This window comes from Mytilus galloprovincialis, chromosome 4, assembly GCF_965363235.1.
Source record: "Mytilus galloprovincialis chromosome 4, xbMytGall1.hap1.1, whole genome shotgun sequence".
Classification (NCBI taxonomy): Eukaryota; Metazoa; Mollusca; class Bivalvia; order Mytilida; family Mytilidae; genus Mytilus; species Mytilus galloprovincialis.
In genome coordinates, this window is record NC_134841.1 from 18,546,946 (window position 1) to 18,564,333 (window position 17,388).

The 17,388-nt window shown below is 34.2% G+C and overlaps 1 protein-coding gene and 1 long non-coding RNA gene across 4 annotated transcripts in view; one reads left to right on the forward strand and one right to left on the reverse strand.

Annotated features, from left to right (window-relative positions):
• On the reverse strand, positions 1–13,293 carry LOC143071526 (uncharacterized). Of its 3 annotated transcripts, none has more exons than XM_076245887.1 (9): positions 13,163–13,286; positions 12,741–12,821; positions 11,230–11,484; positions 9,501–9,827; positions 9,037–9,195; positions 8,021–8,273; positions 7,487–7,683; positions 6,990–7,092; positions 1–736 (listed from the first exon to the last, which is right to left on the reverse strand). In XM_076245887.1, exons 2-9 carry the CDS (start codon positions 12,745–12,747, stop codon positions 145–147), a joined length of 1,893 nt encoding a protein of 630 aa, XP_076102002.1. In that variant the 5' UTR covers positions 12,748–12,821; positions 13,163–13,286; the 3' UTR covers positions 1–144. The 3 variants fall into 3 exon arrangements, with proteins under 3 accessions (XP_076102002.1, XP_076102004.1, XP_076102001.1); XM_076245889.1 differs by having other exon boundaries at positions 12,741–12,818; positions 13,163–13,282; XM_076245886.1 differs by having other exon boundaries at positions 12,741–13,293.
• LOC143071530 (uncharacterized) overlaps positions 13,281–17,388 on the forward strand; it is a 20,919-nt gene continuing 16,811 nt past the window's right edge. The window contains exon 1 of the long non-coding RNA XR_012976914.1: positions 13,281–13,435. This is a non-coding gene — a long non-coding RNA (uncharacterized LOC143071530). The remainder of the gene's footprint in view (positions 13,436–17,388) is intronic.

The window sequence follows — 17,388 nt, forward strand, 5'->3', positions numbered from 1 at the left end:
TTTCGATATAAAACTTTATAAAAAGAACTTTTTATGATCGTCAGTTTACAAGTATAGTCTTTTCAAAATAGTTTGTACAATTTTACCATTTGAATGCAATCATCAAAACGCACTTCAACCGGCATATAGAACAAACTCAGCTGATTACAACTGAATGGGTTTCCTTAACTGTGATAGACAATCGTCAACTTGATGAGAAATATATTTCGCTGTATTGGAATGAGATTTCGATTGCTCTCGTGATATTTGCTGTTCACCTAATGTTCCATTGCTATCCTCCATGTTATGTATATATCGATTAGTACGCTTTTTAAGGGGTCGTGTATCCATTGGTGTTGTGACTTGTCTCCCAGGGATTGTATTATGGTTAATATAACTATCAGAATGATCATTACAATCTATCACCATATTTTTTGAACTGATGTCTGAGTCGGAGCTGCTATTTTCGGAATCTATTTCAATGGCATAATTGCTTTCATAACGTTCCTCGTTTTCATGTCCTCCCAGAACGTTGATGGCATTTGTTATGCTGTTACCAAAACTGGTATCCATTTTATCATTTTGTCTGTTGTCGTCGTCCTGCCTTGTAAGAGTCAAAGCAACAGGTATTGGACATATATCAAAGTCACTGGGACAGTTAACAATCTCAGCTTTCTCTTCAACAAAAAACGTGTCCAGCTTCTCTGATTGTTCTGAAGGTTTTTGTTGCTGGTCATTTCTTAAGTATTGTTGCCAGCTGAAAAATAGAAGTGTAAAATCAAAAGTAAAATTGAGAAAGGAAATGGTGAATATGTCAAAGCGACAACCACCCGACCATAGAGCAAACAACAGCCGAAGGCAACCAATGGGTCTTCAATGTAGCGAGAATTCCCGCACCCGTAGGTGTCCTTCAGCTGGCCCCTAAAATATGCATAATAGTACAGTGATAATGGACGCCATACTAAACTCCGAATTATACACAAGAAACTAAAATTTAAAATCATACAAGACTAACAAAGGCCAGAGGCTCCTGACTTGGGACAGGCGCAAAATTGCGGCGGGGTTAAACATGTTTATGAGATCTCAACCCTCCCCCTATACCTCTAGCCAATGTAGAAAAGTAAAAGAATAACAATACGCACATTAAAATTCAGTTCAAGAGAAGTCCGAGTCCGATGTCAAAAGATGTAACAAAAGAAAATAAATAAAATGACAATAATACATAAATAACAGCAGACTACTAGCAGTTAACTGACATGCCAGCTCCAGACCTCAATTAAACTGATTGAAAGATTATGTCTTCATCATATGAATATCAGGTACAATCCCTCCCGTTAGGGGTTTAGTATCATACTATCATAAAATATATGAGAAGAACATAACCCGTGTCATGCCAACAACTGTTTTTTTAGAAATAAATGTGTTTAGTTCCGATGCAAAGACCCTATCAGTGAATCAATGTTAAAGCCAAAATATGCAATCTTTAATGACCTGACAACAGTATCGTAACTATATCCCCTTTTAATAAGTCTATTTAAAGGTTTTGTTAGTTTCTGAGGAGAATACTGACATTTTTGTGCTTTATAAAGAATATTTCCATAAAATTTTGGATGTGAAATACCTGAACGTATAAGATGTCTGCATGTTGAGTTATATTTACGAATTATTTCCTTATACCGGTGATAAAATTTAGTAAATGTTTTGACCAGTTTGTGATATCGAAAACCCTGGTGTAATAATTTTTCAGTAATACATAAATTTCTCTCGCTAAAATCTAATACATTGTTACATACACGAGCGAATCGTACAAGTTGAGATATATAAACACCATAAGATGGTGACAAGGGAACGTCACCATCTAAAAATGGATAATTAACAATAGGAAACGAAAAATCATCTCTTTTATCATAAATTTTTGTATTAAGCTTCCCGTTTATGATATAGATATCAAGATCGAGGAAAGGGCAGTGGTCATTGTTATCATTAGCTTTATTTAAAGTAAGTTCTACAGGATAAATTTCTTTAGTATACATACTGAAGTCGTCATTATTTAGAGCCAATATATCATCCAAATATCTAAAAGTATTGTTAAATTTTTGTATCAAATGTTGCTTTGCTAATTTTAGTCATAAATTGTAACTCATAACAATACAAAAACAGGTCCGCAATAAGTGGTGCACAGTTAGTCCCCATTGGAATTCCAATAACTTGACGATATACGGAATCTCCAAAGCGAACAAAAATGTTATCAAGTAAAAATTCAAGTGCATAAATAGTATCAAAGCATGTCCAATTGACATAGTTCTTTTGTTTATTGCTACTAAAAAATGATCTAAAAGAGTTTGAACATATGTACTCGCATTCCGACTTTTTAAATGCCCAGTTAATTAGGGATGTGAATTTATTCTTAATAAGAATATGAGGCAAAGTGGTATATAGGGTAGAAAAATCAAAACTTTGAACAGATTCAAAATCACCAATATATGCATGCAATTTATCAAGTACTTCCAATGAGTTTTTGACACTCCAAAAGTAATTAATTCCACTATTTTCAAAGGCCTTATTTGAACAATTTATTATCAGGTTTTTTATTGTACCAAGTGTACTAGTAAGTAAAACAGACAATTTAGTAGTTGAACAATGGCTAGAAGATGAAATAAATCTATATTTGTAAGGTTTTTTGTGCAGCTTCGGAAGCCAGTACATAGTTGGGACTTTCATTGTGTTTGGTTCTGCTTGTAAAGAAGTAGCTAAAAGTTTATGTTTGTTACAGATGTCGTTTTCTGAAAATGAAGTCAGTTGGAATGTTGGTGAATTCGTGATTTCCTTTTGCAAAACCTCTATATAAAATTTACGTCAAACAATAATGATATTATTAGCAGCTTTATCAGCCGGGACAAAAACAAATTCCTTGGCACTGTAGACACATTACCATTTGCATTTATTATTGGTTTCATTTCCAGAACTGGTAGCTATAGATACATTTGTTTTTAAATTCTTACAAAATCATCCACATTTAGTTTATAGTCTTCTCCCTTTTCTTTTTCTCTACAGAAGTAGGTACAATGTATGTAATTGAAGAGGTTCTTACCTTGAGACATCCACGTTTAGTTTATCGTCTTCTCCCTTTTCCTTTTCTCTACAGAAGTAGGTACAATGAATATGTTATTGAAGAGGTTCTTACCTTGAGACATCCACATTTAGTTTATCGTCTTCTCCCTTTTCTTTTTCTCTACAGAAGTAGGTACAATGTATATGTAATTGAAGAGGTTCTTACCTTGAAACATCCACATTTAGTTTATCGTCTTCTCCCTTTTCCTTTTTCTCTACAGAAGTAGGTACAATGTATATGTTATTGAAGAGGTTCTTACCTTGAGACATCCACATTTAGTTTATCGTCTTCTCCCTTTTCCTTTTCTCTACAGAAGTAGGTACAATGTATATGTTATTGAAGAGGTTCTTACCTTGAGACATCCACATTTAGTTTATCGTCTTCTCCCTTTTCCTTTTTCTCTACAGAAGTAGGTACAATGTATATGTTATTGAAGAGGTTCTTACCTTGAAACATCCACATTTAGTTTATCGTCTTCTCCCTTTTCCTTTTCTCTACAGAAGTAGGTACAATGTATATGTTATTGAAGAGGTTCTTACCTTGAGACATCCACATTTAGTTTATCGTCTTCTCCCTTTTCCTTTTTCTCTACAGAAGTAGGTACAATGTATATGTTATTGAAGAGGTTCTTACCTTGAGACATCCACATTTAGTTTATCGTCTTCTCCCTTTTCTTTTTCTCTACAGAAGTAGGTACAATGTATATTTTATTGAAGAGGTTCTTACCTTGAGACATCCACATTTAGTTTATCGTCTTCTCCCTTTTCTTTTTCTCTACAGAAGTAGGTACAATGTATATGTAATTGAAGAGGTTTTTACCTTGAGACATCCACATTTAGTTTATCGTCTTCTCCCTTTTCCTTTTTCTCTACAGAAGTAGGTACAATGTATATGTAATTGAAGAGGTTCTTACCTTGAGACATCCACATTTAGTTTATCGTCTTCTCCCTTTTCCTTTTCTCTACAGAAGTAGGTACAATGTATATGTTATTGAAGAGGTTCTTACCTTGAGACATCCACATTTAGTTTATCGTCTTCTCCCTTCTTCTTTTCTCTACAGAAGTAGGTACAATGTATATGTAATTGAAGAGGTTCTTACCTTGAGACATCCACGTTTAGTTTATCGTCTTCACCCTTTTCTTTTTCTCTACAGAAGTAGGTACAATGTATATGTTATACTAAAGAGGTTCTTACCTTGAGACATCCACATTTAGTTTATCGTCTTCTCCCTTTCCTTTTCTCTACAGAAGTAGGTACAATGTATATGTAATTGAAGAGGTTTTTACCTTGAGACATCCACATTTAGTTTATCGTCTTCTCCCTTTTCCTTTTTCTCTACAGAAGTAGGTACAATGTATATGTAATTGAAGAGGTTCTTACCTTGAGACATCCACATTTAGTTTATCGTCTTCTCCCTTTTCTTTTTCTCTACAGAAGTAGGTATAATGTATATGTAATTGAAGAGGTTCTTACCTTGAGACATCCACATTTAGTTTATCGTCTTCTCCCTTTTCTTTTTCTCTACAGAAGTAGGTACAATGTATATGTTATTGAAGAGGTTCTTACCTTGAGACATCCACATTTAGTTTATCGTCTTCTCCCTTTTCCTTTTCTCTACAGAAGTAGGTACAATGTATATGTTATTGAAGAGGTTCTTACCTTGAGACATCCACATTTAGTTTATCGTCTTCTCCCTTTTCTTTTTCTCTACAGAAGTAGGTACAATGTATATGTTATTGAAGAGGTTCTTACCTTGAGACATCCACATTTAGTTTATCGTCTTCTCCCTTTTCTTTTTCTCTACAGAAGTAGGTACAATGTATATTTTATTGAAGAGGTTCTTACCTTGAGACATCCACATTTAGTTTATCGTCTTCTCCTTTTTCTTTTTCTCTACAGAAGTAGGTACAATGTATATGTAATTGAAGAGGTTTTTACCTTGAGACATCCACATTTAGTTTATCGTCTTCTCCCTTTTCCTTTTTCTCTACAGAAGTAGGTACAATGTATATGTAATTGAAGAGGTTCTTACCTTGAGACATCCACATTTAGTTTATCGTCTTCTCCCTTTTCCTTTTCTCTACAGAAGTAGGTACAATGTATATATGTTATTGAAGAGGTTCTTACCTTGAGACATCCACATTTAGTTTATCGTCTTCTCCCTTCTCCTTTTCTCTACAGAAGTAGGTACAATGTATATGTAATTGAAGAGGTTCTTACCTTGAGACATCCACGTTTAGTTTATCGTCTTCACCCTTTTCTTTTTCTCTACAGAAGTAGGTACAATGTATATGTTATACTAAAGAGGTTCTTACCTTGAGACATCCACATTTAGTTTATCGTCTTCTCCCTTTCCTTTTCTCTACAGAAGTAGGTACAATGTATATGTAATTGAAGAGGTTTTTACCTTGAGACATCCTCATTTAGTTTATCGTCTTCTCCCTTTTCCTTTTTCTCTACAGAAGTAGGTACAATGTATATGTAATTGAAGAGGTTCTTACCTTGAGACATCCACATTTAGTTTATCGTCTTCTCCCTTTTCTTTTTCTCTACAGAAGTAGGTATAATGTATATGTAATTGAAGAGGTTCTTACCTTGAGACATCCACATTTAGTTTATCGTCTTCTCCCTTTTCTTTTTCTCTACAGAAGTAGGTACAATGTATATGTTATTGAAGAGGTTCTTACCTTGAGACATCCACATTTAGTTTATCGTCTTCTCCCTTTTCTTTTTCTCTTCAGAAGTAGGTACAATGTATATTTTATTGAAGAGGTTCTTACCTTGAGACATCCACATTTAGTTTATCGTCTTCTCCCTTTTCCTTTTCTCTACAGAAGTAGGTACAATGTATATGTTATTGAAGAGGTTCTTACCTTGAGACATCCACATTTAGTTTATCGTCTTCTCCCTTCTCCTTTTCTCTACAGAAGTAGGTACAATGTATATGTAATTGAAGAGGTTCTTACCTTGAGACATCCACGTTTAGTTTATCGTCTTCACCCTTTTCTTTTTCTCTACAGAAGTAGGTACAATGTATATGTTATTGAAGAGGTTCTTACCTTGAGACATCCACATTTAGTTTATCGTCTTCACCCTTTTCCTTTTCTCTACAGAAGTAGGTACAATGTATATGTAATTGAAGAGGTTCTTACCTTGAGACATCCACATTTAGTTTATCGTCTTCACCCTTTTCCTTTTCTCTACAGAAGTAGGTACAATGTATATGTAATTGAAGAGGTTTTTACCTTGAGACATCCACGTTTAGTTTATCGTCTTCACCCTTTTCTTTTTCTCTACAGAAGTAGGTACAATGTATATGTTATTGAAGAGGTTCTTACCTTGAGACATCCACATTTAGTTTATCGTCTTCTCCCTTTTCCTTTTCTCTACAGAAGTAGGTACAATGTATATGTAATTGAAGAGGTTCTTACCTTGAGACAATTCCACGTTTAGTTTATCGTCTTCTCCCTTTTCCTTTTCTCTACAGAAGTAGGTACAATGTATATGTAATTGAAGAGGTTCTTACCTTGAGACATCCACGTTTAGTTTATCGTCTTCACCCTTTTCCTTTTCTCTACAGAAGTAGGTACAATGTATATGTAATTGAAGAGGTTCTTACCTTGAGACATCCACGTTTAGTTTATCGTCTTCACCCTTTTCTTTTTCTCTACAGAAGTAGGTACAATGTATATGTTATTGAAGAGGTTCTTACCTTGAGACATCCACATTTAGTTTATCGTCTTCTCCCTTTTCCTTTTCTCTACAGAAGTAGGTAGAATGTATATGTTATTGAAGAGGTTCTTACCTTGAGACATCCACATTTAGTTTATCGTCTTCTCCCTTTTCCTTTTCTCTACAGAAGTAGGTACAATGTATATGTTATTGAAGAGGTTCTTACCTTGAGACATCCACATTTAGTTTATCGTCTTCACCCTTTTCCTTTTCTCTACAGAAGTAGGTATTATATGGATCTCTTTCTACAATGGTATCATCTATTGGACCTGAAAGGTAAAGTAAAGTACTGTTTCAAATAATAACAAAACAGAGACAATATTACAACAACTCTTCAATTAAATTACAGTATTGCTATTCTGTAGTACATCACAAAAAAGAGTAAAACAGATCCACATCCCTAAATTGAAAACTCCTTGAGTCGAATTCTTCTAAAACCGGTTTTATGACAATGGAATGTATCTAGTACTAGTATTAGCTGTTTGAAATGATTTGATTGCATTTTTTTCATGTTGCAGTATCTTGTTGGTTTTATAACAAGTTCGTTTCTCAACATCAAAAGTAGTGATTTGTCGCAAAATAAAGCAAATTCAAAGACAGTCAGAAAAAGAACATTCATTTGGAAAATATGTTGGAAATATAAAAATCATAAGAAGTTATTACCCTCAAACATGTCGTCCACGTGAGATTCCTGCTCTGCTGGTGGGAACGGGAACGGCCAAAAGTCTTCTGGATGTTCCTCTCTCAGCTGTGTCGTACTTCCGGGAAGAGTGGTAGAGGCAAGCTCTGAATCATCATCGGTAGTCTTGTCTGTGTCTAAAGTGTTGCTATGGTCTGCTTTCTTTGATTTCTTTGAAGACCTAGAACCATATTTGATTAAAAACAAAATGCAATGTTGTTTGGTGCAATCACGCGTATTCTTTAACTAACATTTCAATTACCTCATATACATATTGTGTAAGAGAATGATATAAACACACTGCAAGCTCTTCTGATTACTTAAAAAAAATCTGAATCCGCTTCTTCTTATGATACTCTGCTTTAGCAATCACAGGTTGAAGATTGAAGACCATCATTCTGATCCAATTATTTAAAGAAAAATCTAGTTCAGTAAAATAGGCCGAACGAATAGTTCTAAGGATGATTGCTTAAGTATATAAAAAAAGGGTAGAAATGTTAACATGCAAAATGTCTTACGATTTTTTATTATCATTGTCCTTTTTTCTTGTCCTCTGTGCTTTCTTTGTCTTTAGCTCTTTATCCTCTACTGGCTTGTCAGTATTGTCATTAGCAGACGTCTCGGGTGCTTGTGTATCTTTCTGACATACTTCATTTGTCTTTTCATTCTTTTCTGTTGCATTACAGGCTTTGCTTTCCAATGTGATAGGATGATGAACTGTTTTCCCAGCTGCTTCAGCTTGAATCTTTGCCTGTAAGTCTGCTGGAACAGCTGAATTCATAAAAAGTTATATCTGTGTTCATTGGATAGAAAAAAAAATGAATTATTTATATAATGCAGAAATAAATGATAGACGATAGCTCACTAAAATAAAATTCAGCTCACTGTCACAGGGCATGAACACAAGTATTCGTCGTATATATAAGTTTTTGCTACATTGTCTCGTCTAGGAAGAATATCGCAGAGCACGGAACAGAAGGTAGACAAACTGGATATACAAATGACGCATGCCATGGTCTGAAGTTTCCGACTTGCATATGTCTATCGTCCTTGAACTCAATTTCATAGTCCAGTTCATTTTCACTGAAAATGAATGTATGGTGCATATATATCTGTCAACATTTTATAGCGATATACAAAATAATTTATTGTTATGCATAAATCAGCCCATTGTATTTTTTTCTTTCATATTCTTTAATATGTTAACATATCCGGCCCGTTTTTCGATGAATATACGGTATATTCTCATTGTTGGGGGTCGTACGGTTACCTATACATGCTTGGATCCGCTCCATTTGGTCTCTGATAGCTAGTTGTCTCATTCATTGTCAATGACATTACATGTACTTATTCTAAAAAAAAAAATAGGTATTGGCCATGTCCATCCGAATGTGTGCAACTGAATTTGTTTATGGTTTATTGATCAATGTTGACTTCTCGTTATTTTGGTCCAGACCTTACTTTCCCGAGACATCATTAAAAGTATAATACACGTTAAATGGACATCATCTATAATCACTCTAACTAATCATACCTTTAAGTCTCTCAGTGACCACAGGCGGTCTACCCCTCGGAGCTGGTATTTGAACAGGAACTGGTTTGGGGTGTATTATTGTGACATTTTGTACGGCATTGTAGTCAGGTATTCCTGCTGTTTGTAATCTTGGAACGTCTTGAAAAGGAAGCTGATTTCCTGAGCATGAATATAAACATATAATATATAATCATCCCAAGTCTTATATGGATGTATATGTTACAAAATGCCTAAATCTATAAAATGCCTGTAACATATATATATTGATTAGACCAAAATATTTTAGTAACTGATTTTTATGTATGATTACTAGTATAAAGAGCCCTAAATGATAAAGACAGTTGAATAAAAATGTGATATGATATTCAGTGTTGCGGTATATAAAGATGGATGTTTATTGCTGCGTACATTCAGTGATCATAGTAATAAGTGTTGCTGTATAGAGGTAAATATAAATAACATACCATTCAAGAAATTCCTTGGCTGGAATGGCTGTCCGTACATGGGATATTGCATTGGTTGAACGATTCGTAGTCCTGGCGGACAGACAAATTGGTTACCTTGAGGTAGCATCGTTACAGGTTGAATAGGCATTACATTACGGGGTAATATTGGTCTGTTTTGTTGTCCAATAAAATTAACAAAAGGTCCTTGAGGTGTCGGTGCAATTTGACTTGCAGCCATTTTTGGTCGACTTTCGTTGTATTTACTCCATAGCTGTCTGTGATTTAGAGTGGTTCCACATTCCTCGACGCCTTTCTTTGTCGATGGCTCTGGTTGATAAATCCAATCTAAAATTATTGAATTCTGATGATTTAAAGAACAAAATAAATCAATTTAAGGTCCAAATTTTAAACAAATCATTAATTTCAATTGTTCTTTTTTTTTCTGTTGGGTATCGTCGTATTTTGTTAACTCTTTGTATGGTCCTCTTGAAGTCAACCATCCGTCAGTTTTAAATGGTTTAGATTTTTAGGGGAAATCATTAGGCCATAGTAAAAACTCTGAACTATTTAACTTGAGGAGCCAACAATTCTTCATAGATTATAAGAATGATAATTCTTTATCTCGTACTTTTAAAATTGAAAGATGAAATAAAAAATGTAGTCACCGATCATTTAAGCTCACAATCTGCCTTCGAAAGAAGCATACGTTTTTTGTAAAATTACTTTTTTTCTGTTGAACTAATAGGAGAAATAAAGGTAATATCGAACTTGAATAAAAGAAAAACTAAACTACAGATATCACCCAAATTTTACAATAGTTTAGTTTAAGTACAGCTTATTTGAAAATAATAATAAAAACTATAGGTCATCGATGAGTTAAAAAAGATATTTCAATTTTAATGCCAAAAAAAAATGGCATTTTTGCACCAAAGGGAGATAATTTGGAGCTTTTTCAATGATATATACATTTTGAAAGTCATCTGCGGCCACAACGAATTGATTTTTTTGAATGAGTTTTGTTCCATATGATAAAGTAACAACTAATAAAGTAATAAATCAAATTTGTAATGAAAACAAAAACGTTTATTTTTTTTCTGAAATTTTGATACCCGCAAGCCTCCTTAAATGGTTTGATAAATTCTCACTTGAAATCTATTTTAGATACAATTTCTTCTGTTAAATCTTATCCTCGGGGTTGTTTTCACAATATCTTTATAGAGATCCTTTTTTAAATCCGTTTTTTTTTAAATTATAAACCATGATAGCAGCAAGAAAATATTTACCCCCCCCCCTTTTTTTTTCAAAAAAAGTAAAACCTACTGCATGGAAAAATATATTTAAATTCGATATAACGGATTTCTATGAACTATTGCAATAGTCTAGAATTGTTTTAACTGAATCCGAGCATCTTCGTCTTAATTTTAATTGCTTTTCACATTATTTGAAGCACTTATACGTTAAAGAATCAGCTAATTGGGGGAAAAGGAGACAGAGCATACAATCTCTACAGTCACATGAAAATCCCAGAACCATAGGAGCATCGCTTTTATTGTTCTTTTTCCTCTCACAGTCAATATATGAAATGTAAAGCTGACAGAAATAGATTAGTGAATCCGTGATTTTATGGAAAATGATGTAGAAATTGTTATTTCATGAACAGTTTTCATCATTTGATGCAGGGTTTACAATTCTACAGTAAAAGAGAGTTCCATTAGTAATTTTGTGAGTAAATTGTAATACTGCGAACCTGGGAAGTCTTGTCTGTGTCTTGCTTTAACCCTTTCTGCTTCCATATAGTACTTCTGCTTCTCATCCTTTGCCAAATGACTCCACAACTCTCCCAATTTGACACTTATCTCAGCATTTGATGCATTTGGGGTTTCCTCAGCCAGCTTTCCTCTTGCTGTTCTTGCCCAGATCATAAAGGCATTCATTGGACGTTTTATCTTACCATTCTTATTCCGAGAACTTTGACCAGGTGTTCTATACGGTATCCCAGTACCTAATAAACGTGAACATGTATATGATATAAATTTTAGTTACAAGTTTGTATTTATATGCAGGAATACAACTTTGAATTATATTTCAGACTTTAGTATAATGGCTGAACATTACTTATTAGTTGTTATAGTAATATTGTCTTTGAATTAGCTTTTAATGACTGCGAATACTCTCAGATCAGTACTTTGTGTGTCTAGTCTTAATGTTAGTTTTTTTGTTTTTGTGTTATTGAATTCATATCTATAAAAACATAAGAGGAATCTTTAAATAGCAATGTTGCATAAACAAGTCACTCATCGTGTTTCTTGTGTAATTACTAATCCGATGACAAGTCTCATTCGATAGTTCACATCCGAGGAAAAGAGGACGGGCTTGAGGTTACGACAATTGGAACATATCTGTCGTCATCTATATGAGACAGATACTCAATTACGGTCATCTAACTCGTGATGGCGACAGTAATCATGAAAGCAATGCATAGATTGAAGCCCTGAAATATCGTATCAACAAGGAGATTTTTAGACTCTTTAGGACGGCACTGCCGCAATGTTGCTGCATAGAAATAGAAAGTTCACAGTGGAGAAGATGAGATAAGTCATTAAAATTTTGTTCTCAATCGACCCTTGGTGTAAATTTCTAGATGTAAGTCAAAATTGGCGCAAATGAATTCAATATTCAGTCGCGGAACATCGGTGGCCAAGTGGGTAATTAGTTCATCTATACAGAGGGGGAATAGGACCTTTATCGGGACGCCGGGATTGGGTGTTTTTAAGCTCGGGATTTCGGGATTGACCCATTCGGGATCCGGGAATTCTTTTTTTCGAATCTCGGGATGTCGGGATTTAAGTTATTTAAATTCGGGATCTCGGGATTTCGTGTTTTTAACCCCGGGATTTCGGGATCAGGACCCCTCCTATCCCCCCTCTATACAGTAACTACTATTTGTAACCTGTAAATATTGAGATTGTAAGTTCGAGTCCCACCCGTTGCAGGTAGCATGCCTATCTTAATTGCAGGGGATTGACATCTTTCCTCTTGAAGTCTTCGACAAAAAAAATTGTTGAGCAAAGAGTGTCGAATGTGGCGTATATATATAGCAATCTCAACAACCCTCTATCAATCAAACATTTTCTTGCACATTTTTTTGGAAAATAACTTTGAGCGCAAATTGTATTGGAGAGGCTATTCTTAATTGTTTTTTTGCCTAAATTCTTATAAAAAATATTATTTGTTTATTTAAACTCAATAAAAATATACCTGGCATGAGAGTAGGTGCAGGATGCCTTCTTTTTGCTGGTAAATCTTCTGGTAGAAATCTTCTTTTTATAGATCCATCTGCTGACATAAAGAAAATCTCTGTTTTCTGACATTCCTGAGGGTTTATGGCTTGAAATGGTGTTGCAACATTCAGCGCATTTGCAAGTATCGGCATTTTGTCTACAGGTTCGGGTGAATGACATACAACTGTTTTAACTGTTTCAATACTCCGTCCACCTTTCTGTGTTAAATTAGCCGAATTTGTTTTATTTATGCAAAGTCCATTTTCATTTCCCGGCGATAAAGTTTTGCTGATTTCATTATCAGATGAAACATGTTCTGAAAGAATTTTGAGAACTTGAGAACAAGTGCCTAAAATGTCTTTTGACATTATGAATCTTAGATTACTCTGCTTGATTTACCTTCTATAGCTTATAGTGTTGTCAGTCGGTCAAATAGCAATCCATCGATTTTCACAAGTGCGTGGATTATTTGTTACTGGACGGCACATTTCTTGCGATTGTCGTTAGTTCGACGTCATAATATTGTGTTTTGTCGACGTCATCAGACAATGTGACGTTCATTATCGACAAGTTAACGTTTTCCCGAATATTTCATTGATGGCCTGTTTTGACAAAGATATGAAGTCATTGCATTTTGCTGTTCATTGGTGCACCTGATTTGTTTTAAGAGTGGTAAGTCTCACAAATGAATTTGTGAGTATTTTTCAAGAAAATTTTGTTATGTACACTCATGGATACGTCTTCCACACCGTTTTTATGAATACATACTTGCGTCAACTGATTGAAAAAATAGTAGCAAAAATGTATAACCAAAGGCATAGTCACTCTGACGATGCCTTGGCAACAAAATAAAAACAACGAAAAACGAAAAAATGACAAACAACACCAGCGTACACATAATTTGCAGAGAAAACTAAAGACTGATCGAGCGACACGAACCAACGTAATCATAAACTGACTGTGATTTCAGGGGCTCCAGAAAGATATGAAAAAAGATCTTGCTCCTCATGTGACATTCGTCGTGTCGGTTAGTTAATCCAATAAATTATATATATGTTAGATAAGTTTTATAAAGTGATTTCTCTAGCATCAAACAATAGCGGAATGGTACCATTGTCGAAATCGTTGAAGGTGGAACTCACTTTATAACCGAATGAAAATTCAGTGTTTCCAAGAAAATTTTATATAGAATTAAAAAGACATTACATTAGCAATGATACAGGTGTAAATGCCACCAAATCATAGTACCGTCAAATCCGGTTGCATACGGTTGAAAAAAGAGTGAAAACAAAAATAATCCCTTGATTTTGACAGTTATAAGAAAATTAATCCTACATTTCATTGCAGTTAAAAAGTTCAGGGTGATAAACATATAACTTAGGTGTTTCTAAACAACAATATTTGTTTATTTGGTGTTTCTATAGAATATATTGAAAACTTCAGGTTAAATGTTACTAAAGCTTGCACACAGCTAAAAAAATAGGTGCCGAAAGTTTGATTGGCAGTGATGGATATTTTCTTACTGAAAAGCAATGAAATGATATGTGAATTTTTTTTTATAGTACTGGACAGGATAAAATTTACTCATGCCAAGTATTTTTTTATTTGGTAAAAGATAAATTCTGCACAATTTTTTGAAAAGTGCAAATCTAACAAAGACTAATATGCGAAAATCAATGGTGGTATTACACCTACATAATTTTAAACCCCGGGAAATTGTTTGGACAGGTTCTTATGCAAGATATATCCGTTTACTATACATAATTATGATAAACGTATTTTTCTGGAGATGAAAACTCGACCGGTTTATTAGGCAAATCACAAATTAAAGAAAGTCTGAAGATTTGTGAAGTTTGCGAGTCCGCGACCTAGCGATTTAAACATGAATCAATTCTATATATGATAAACACACAGAATGAAGTAGTTGCAACTTGCACCAATCATAATGTGTCACAATTCAAATTAACGTTACAACATGTAGAATGGGGGCACATATTCGCCGGGGACACAATTTCGCTGTTTTAGGTACAACTATTTTATAGAAGAGTTAGAAGAAGAAAAAATGGAAAAAGTATATTTGAGGTGTCCATGAGGGTCAGCGGAGTTCAAAAAGTGGGGTGTTATAAGACTCTTTCTTTCTGTTTTCTGTAGATATTCGGACTTTAAATCTTCTTATTTGTTGAATTAATAACTTGATTATCATATTTAATTCACATTGATAAAGACAAAATAATAAACTTTTGTGGTGTTCGGTGGTGAAAAGACCTACCGGATTTTTCCTCTCTATTTTAGCAATTAGAGTTTGCCTGGTCATTAATCATGCATATTCATGATATTGGTACACAGGTAACTTTTATGTATAAATAGCCGAATCTTCTGGAGTTTCGTAAACAACAACGTGAAACGATATATATACTACTTCATAACGTGCGGTGACCTCACGTGTGTGGTAAAATTTGTTGATTGATGCACGTGGCTATTCTAGAATTAATCTACAAAGCGAGGGCACTTTCCATTTTCATCAGCTAAGAGTCGACTAGCCCTTTTTGAAAGGCTAATGATTGTATACCATTAGAAATCTATAACCATTACACATGAATGATTGCATGTCTATCAAATCATAGATGTATAAACCATCTATGATCAAATCAACCTGTCTTCGAAAATTGAACTCCTAACCTTTACTTGCAGATCTCCGTTTTTTGAGTTGGCATTCCACGCAAAGTTTCTTGTAAAGTCTGAAAACTTCTGATGAAACATTTGCACACTTTCTATGTTCCTTCTTTAACATTTTTATTACCACCATCACTTATTGAAATATGATTCTCCTGCAGTCTGTTGTTTGATGATACAACGCTTATTTTGTTTTTACATATCCCTTTTGATGCCAAATTAACATGTTCTTGTCTTGATGTAACAATGTATTCTCAATCATTTCAGGAGTTTGTTTTGTCTTCTCTCTGTGGGTTTTTAAGCAATAAATTCTACAATTACCTCATATTTATCCGGTTTCCATATATATATATATAGGACTCTGAGGTTCGAATAGGACGCTGGGGTGCGATGGTCACGCTGAAGGTTAATGACCAGCGCTGAAGTGCAATGGTCTGCGCTGAAGTGGATGTTCGGTTCGCTGAAGTGCGATAATCTGCTCTGAAATCTGCGATTGTCTATATATGTCGTTCATTATATAGTTTTGTATTTAAATAAAATTTTGCTGCTTCATGGGCGTAAAAAAAAAAAAAAAAAAAAGATTCATACGATAAAATGGGGGTTACATTTGTCACGACCAAAGGATCGGAAACGGTCGTTTTGCCAGTCTTGTCCGATACTGAAAGTATTTGTCCTAAACGAGTAAATGGGATTTAGGGCAAATTTTTTTTTTTTAACAGAAATATTTTCTGTCATTTTGTTATGACTCATAACATTAAGTTACAAAAAGGAATATCTTTTTTTTAATTTTTTTTTGTTCAGTTCATACCAAAACTTATATGGTGAAGATGACGGCCTCTTGTCTTCACTTTAAAATAGTTCGTGCAATACTTATAACTACATGTACCAAGTTTGAGGTTCAATACGTAAACAACTTCCTGTACTAAGCCAAATCTATCCGTAGTTAAATGATGATCGACATACTAAAAGTGTTTGTTTTTTGGGGGTAATTTATTTCTCAAACTGACCAGTACTTAGACATATTCCATCTTATTGTATACTACTAAAAGAAAGTTTTGTTATTCTTCCATTGAGATTAATGAGGTCAAACTTTGAGGGCTTCTATTTTTGTACAAAATGCGTCTATTAAAATGTGGGACAAATTTATGGAATAAATGGCGAATGTGCCCCCGCTTGCACATAACGTTATAAAGGGACGGTAACTCATGAACTGTAAAAGTGACGCTACCCAAATTTGTACTTGTTGATCTGTATTTTGTGGAAATAAGTATTGTTCATAATTTTCATAACATTAAGTTGAGCAAACGTAAGTTAAAGAACGGAAACGAAAAATCAGCATTTGTTTCCCCATTTGTAAAGGGTATTACTCTAAAACGGTAAAAGTGACGCCACCAAAATTATAATTTGATCTGTGTTTTGTTGTTTCAAGCATTGTGTAAAAATGTCATAACGTTTGGTTGAGGTTAACTAAAGTTGAGAGAACAGAAACGAAAAATTCAGCAACTTTTCCATATTCAATGGGGCATTTCTCTAGAATGGTAAGAGTGACGCCAGCAAAATCCAAACTTGATCTGTGTTTTGTGGTTATAAGCATTGTGCATAAGTTTCATACCATTTGGTTGAGGCAAACTAAAGTTAGAGCGAAAACCAATTTTGGGACGAACGTTCTGACGGATAAGGGTGAAAGTTAATGCCCCCTCCGCTTCCATGAAATTGTCCCTCCACACTTGTTAATTTTCATTTTTTTGCAAACGTGTTAGTTTCTGTTACCATGTAATCAATTATGCCCATCAGGTTTACCATCTTGTCAGTTTTGTGCTTTGTATGCATTTTTTTTTAACTACACCATGTACAAAAAGCTTTTAAAAATTAGGACCACTGCCCTCAAAGTTTGCGAACAGTTTTGCTGTCTGAAATTTGACCAACATAACTTTTGAATACACAAATGATTG

Coding starts and splice junctions, on each gene's coding strand:
- LOC143071526 (XM_076245886.1), bottom strand. CDS start 13,131: ATGTCAAAAGACATTTTAGGCACTTGTTCTCAAGTTCTCAAAATTCTT. Junction 11,485..12,740: donor TGCACCTACTCTCATGCCAG/GTATATTTTTAT, acceptor CACGTTTATTAG/GTACTGGGATACCGTATAGA. Junction 9,828..11,229: donor ACACAGACAAGACTTCCCAG/GTTCGCAGTATT, acceptor CAATAATTTTAG/ATTGGATTTATCAACCAGAG.